This window comes from Helianthus annuus, chromosome 8 (genome assembly GCF_002127325.2).
Source record: "Helianthus annuus cultivar XRQ/B chromosome 8, HanXRQr2.0-SUNRISE, whole genome shotgun sequence".
NCBI lineage: Eukaryota > Viridiplantae > Streptophyta > Magnoliopsida > Asterales > Asteraceae > Helianthus > Helianthus annuus.
The window spans coordinates 78,842,625-78,847,868 of NC_035440.2; the positions used below are offsets into that span (position 1 = coordinate 78,842,625).

The window sequence follows — 5,244 nt, forward strand, 5'->3', positions numbered from 1 at the left end:
TTAATCTGAATGTGATTGTCCGACATCACGGTTGGCGCAAATTTAATCTGAATGTCGGTGTCAGTCGACATCATGGTTTACTGCGCCGCAACGCGCACGGGTTGTAAAACCTAGTTATAAGTTAAAATATAAGTTAAATACAAAATTGAATACGCCAAATATCACCTTATCTTATACTATGCACAACATTATTTTGTTAGGTCAAGCACTAAGCACCATACCATTGGACCATTTAGGTCATGGTTATATAAAATCATGATTAATAAAAACCTTCAGTTACAAATTACCAATGAAAGATAAAGACTTAGTAGCTGATCGATGAGTTGATAATCTTCTCACGTCTTTTTATTTCAATATGAACTAGGGAGGTTCTCCCGCGCTTCGTGGCGGGGTCGTTATCGTACTAAACTGAATTGAAACCGTTTGAACAATATATCGGTATGATACTGACACTCGTTATAACAATCGAAAAGGCGAAACCCAAAAATAAAGTCGTTATATGCCCAAAAGGATATCGACGCGTATTTTACATAAATCGAAAATCATAAAAACGAATATAGGCAATGTCTTCTGAAATGAATATCAGTATTCATTTCGATGGTACCGATACCAGTACTGATTTTCAATTGGAATTGACGTGGTACCAATACTCGCTATAGTTTATGATAATTAAAAAAAACTCTATACTACCATCGAAGTTGTTCGTACAGTATCAATTCAATTCGTCATGGTAAAGAACAAATGGTATAAGTTCGGTTCGTCAAGGTACCAATATGGTATTCATACTCTCTATAGTTTATAATATACAAAGATACTATATACCACTATCCAAGTTTTTCATGGTATTTGTTTGGTTGAGCACTGTAAAGAACAAATAAAAAACAATTATATTGATCCGTTTGATTTTGAACAAAACTTTTAGCGGAACGAAGACAAAAATAAACATGTCGCATATATTTAGAACTTTATAAACTATTACACTGTATTATTAGAATAATGAAAAAAGTAATGTCAATTTATATATAAAAAATTAAATGTGAGTTAGGTTTGATAACATGTACGTTTATGCTTCAATTACTTAAGTTTTACCACTCACAACTTGATTTCAGGGAAAAAATGTATCAATACATAGAAAAATTTAGGCACGTCGTAACAACATACTCAAAACTATATAAAATATCGTATCTTAATAGTTATAAAAGAAAAAAAATATACAAAATCAATTAAAAATATATTAATAAAATAATTAATTATTAAAAACAAATAATATTAAAATAATTTTAAAACACTATTCATATTAAGGTGGTTTCAAATGTTTTCATACATCTTTAATTGATGAAAATTTAGACCATCCTAATATTTTAATGTGTGAATGTGTAAATACTATTCATGAGGAGTTTCCTAATATAATATAATATAATATAATATAATATAATATAATATAATATAATATAATATAATATAATATAATATAATATAATATAATATAATATAATATAATATAATATAATATAATAATTCCCTGAACCTTTATTGTTTAACTATTGATAAATAACATGGTTACCTACTATAAGACTATGGGGTGTGGTTCCCCTTCTCCCATAGCCACATCATCTCTACTTCACCTCCACATCATCACCTTCTTCTTCCTCTTCCTCTTCCCCCAACCCTAGGAAATGGTTTCCCCATCCATCTCCATTCAATCAAAGCTAGAGAGAGAAAGAGAGAGCTAGAGTTCAAGAGAAAGATATAGAGAATGAAGAGAGAGAGAGAGAGCGCGCGCGCTCGGGACAATCAGGAGTGGAGTCCCGAAGGCACCGATTCCCGCTTGGGGGGGGGGGTGTTCCTGTCGGGGGAGGAGCTCCACCTTAGCTCCCCGATGCCGTCTCCCGAACCACACCCTGGCGCCTAATATCTAACTAGCACTTCATTTGGTTCTCTAGTAAAAAGTGTTCTATATATGTTAAAACACCATATGCACGTATGTTTATGAGAAAGAACTTGCCTGAGTGAAATAAGCCAATGGAATCACGGATTTTAGTGCACGGAAAAGCATCCTCAACAGAAAAAAGTAGCTGAGAGACCATGAGACAAGTATCTCCTCTCTCTTCTTAGCTGAAATTCTAGAAAACTTTTGCACGTATGGAAACTGAGTTGACAAACATGTCTTTCCACAAAGAATCAATGTTCCAATCCAAGTTGATAGGAACCACAAGGTTAACCTAACCAACAATTGTTTCGGGTGCTCCGTCTTCAAAAACATCATCTTAGCCACCTACACATAGAGAACTAAAAACCATTAGTTTTCTAACTAAAACTGAATTAATATAGTTTAGCGATAAATAATTTACTTGATCGGGTATTCCATTCATCGAAGCAGAAGTGCGATAAAGTTGGGCAAGTGAATCATCCACAACACGATCCTTGTATACGTGGAGTGATGGTAAGAATGTGTCACATAATGCGACCAGAGACTCAGTTTCTCGCGAAGAGAGAAGAGGTTCATAGTTATTGCTATAGTTGTCATCTCTCTCCTTTTCCGTCAAAGAACTAGGCCTGTCAATCCGCAATACGAAATAATCATCATTTTCTAAACCCTGCGGGCTTACCAAATGTTTCTCTTCAACAACCGGACTTCCCTCCATAGTGCAAATGTTGTCACTTGGGTAGTAGTTGATAAAGGTTTTGATGTCAACCAAGTGGAATATAAATATAAATATCTGAAGTAGTGTGTTGTGTGTGTGTGAGTCTGAGTGAATGAGTGAGTGAGAGAGAGAGAGAGAGAGGGGGGGGGGGGGGGTGAGTTTGGCACTTTGGTGTGTAAGAGTTTGAAACAAGAATCTACATTTATAGGGAACAACTGGAGAGGGTTTTGAGAGTCGTGTTGTTTTCAGGTTATCTTTATCTGAAAGAAGCATAATTTATTATAACAAAAATGATAAGTTTAACACCATGCAACTACTTTCGTTATGAATGATGGATGATATGTAAATAGTCTCAAAATGCACTTAATGCGAAGAGGTATGTCCCAAATCAAAAGTGTACTTAATGCAAGATTCTTGGAGGACAGGCCGACAACCAGTACAAGCGAGTGCCCAGTTGGAACGAATAACCGCGTGCCACGTCATCTCTGGGACTGACGACACTAGAGGGGACAGAAAGAATATTACTCCTGGTCGGACAACTGGCGAGCACTAGCTAGCCGGTAGGCCTCCTCCTTCACCATTCTACGTCTATAAATGGAAGACTCCACCTCCAGGTTTAGGGATTCGATTTCTCACTCTCTTACTCTTAACACACACTTATCCTCAAAACAAATATTTATTCTCACACCGGAAGGTGGTCACAAGGAGAACCCCCATCTTCTCATCTTTGTGGCGGCCCGGAAGCGGACAACGCACACGTCCAAGGCCACCAAAGGGACGAGCACGTCGGTGGAGAGCACTCGAGCACCGAAGTCGCTAATGTCTTTGGTAGTGCTACTCAAGTAACCCAACAGATGCCTCCCTGCACACCAACCGCAAGCACGATCAACACGGTTTTCCTTTCACTTATAGAAGGAGAAACACCAGCTTCATGGTATGCTAAGTCTCATGCAGTACTCAACATGGCGTACACGCAGATGTGCGCACAGGCGCAGTTCCCGATACAAACACCAGTACAGCAAGTGCATGTGCAACACTGTTAGGAAACTTTATTTGTAAGTATTGAAGAAAAGCCAATTCAGCTTGATCTATGAAGAAGATAAAGTCCTGAAGATCAAACAACAAGAAGAAACCAGATAGGACAACTGAAAAGAACAACATCTTCTTCAAAGAATCAGAAGTTGATCAAGAACTAGAGAAGATTACCAGAAAAGGCCATTCTGATGGATCTGATGATATTTCTAATGAAATATCATCAGTTTCTGGCAATTCTGATCATCAGATTTTCTGATGATTTGTTCACCAGAATTTCTGATGAAGTGATTATCAGAAATTCTGATAAAACCCCACTTGTCTAAAATGAGTTCTACCCTGCCACAATAACCGAAGTAACTTGACATTATTCGATCTCATGATGACAAAGGCAACTTGATAATTGGATTCAATGAATATGTCAAGAAACTACTTTTTGCTGGACATATACATGAATAAACAAATGTTTATTCATGTATCCGGGCTCTCTATAAATAGAAGGCTCATAAAGCAAAGGATAGTGAGTTAAGCCAAGCATTCAATACATACAACAAAACTCCATTGTCCTTTCACCTCAGAATTACACAAGTATTCATTTGTAATAGATAATAATCTCACAATCACCTTGTAAACCATTTTGTTTCAAAGTGATATAAACTTGAAAATTCTGTAGGTCTTGTTTCTTGAAAGCCTGATTTCTATTTCCGCACACTATTTTCATATTTGTTGATATCACTTGCCATATTACGTGAAAAGAAGCTTTTATGTCTAACTAGGACCAACAATTGGTGTCAGAGCAGATTGAATAAATCATTTTCAAACGATCAATTGCTTATCTTCTTTTTCTCTAAATATGGCAAACTTTCAAACATGGAATAATGCTTTCAACATTGGTTCAATGTCTAAACCTCCGACCTTGGTCAGAGAGGAATACCCACAATGGAAAATCAGGATGGTCAACTTCCTTAATGGACATGACCGAGCTCTGTTACAAACCATTGAAAGGGGTCCACATATACCAACAACTGAAATACCAGCTATTCCAGCAACTGATCAATCACCAGGAATCCCTGCCTCCCGGGCTCCTAAAAGTGAAAATCTTTGTAGCCCAGAAGACAATGATCTGGTTGCTACAGATGAAAGGGCAAAATCACTTTTAATAATGGCTCTTCCTAATGACATATTCTCTCAAGTTGATGCATGTGCATCGGCCAAAGAGATATGGGATCAGTTGAAAAATCTTTGTGAAGGAGGGGAAAGGATGAAAAGAAACAAAAGAACAAACTATGTTTGCTCCTATGAGAGATTCAAAAGTTTACTAAATGAAAAACTATGTGAACCATATCACAGATTTGCAAAACTTTTGAATGAGCTAAACAAATTTGGGATTATAAAATCAAATGATGAAAGGAATATAAAATTTCTGGATGCCCTGTCTAGAGAATGGAAAAGTCTTACCATGACTTTGTCCTCTACTTTAGAGCTAGGTAATATGCGTCTTCATGACTTATATAGCATTCTGGTCCCCAGAGAAGATGAGATATTTGAAGAATCAAATCAGAGAGGG

The 5,244-nt window shown here is 36.7% G+C and overlaps 1 protein-coding gene across 1 annotated transcript; it reads right to left on the reverse strand.

Annotated features, from left to right (window-relative positions):
• Window positions 1–1,781: 1,781 nt before the first annotated feature.
• On the reverse strand, window positions 1,782–2,816 carry LOC110873080 (long-chain-alcohol oxidase FAO4A-like). The gene is made up of 2 exons (XM_022122009.2): window positions 2,352–2,816; window positions 1,782–2,275 (listed from the first exon to the last, which is right to left on the reverse strand). The coding sequence occupies exons 1-2, from the start codon at window positions 2,643–2,645 to the stop codon at window positions 1,988–1,990; spliced, it is 582 nt and encodes a 193-aa protein (XP_021977701.1). The 5' UTR covers window positions 2,646–2,816; the 3' UTR covers window positions 1,782–1,987.
• Between the last annotated feature and the right edge of the window lie 2,428 nt (window positions 2,817–5,244).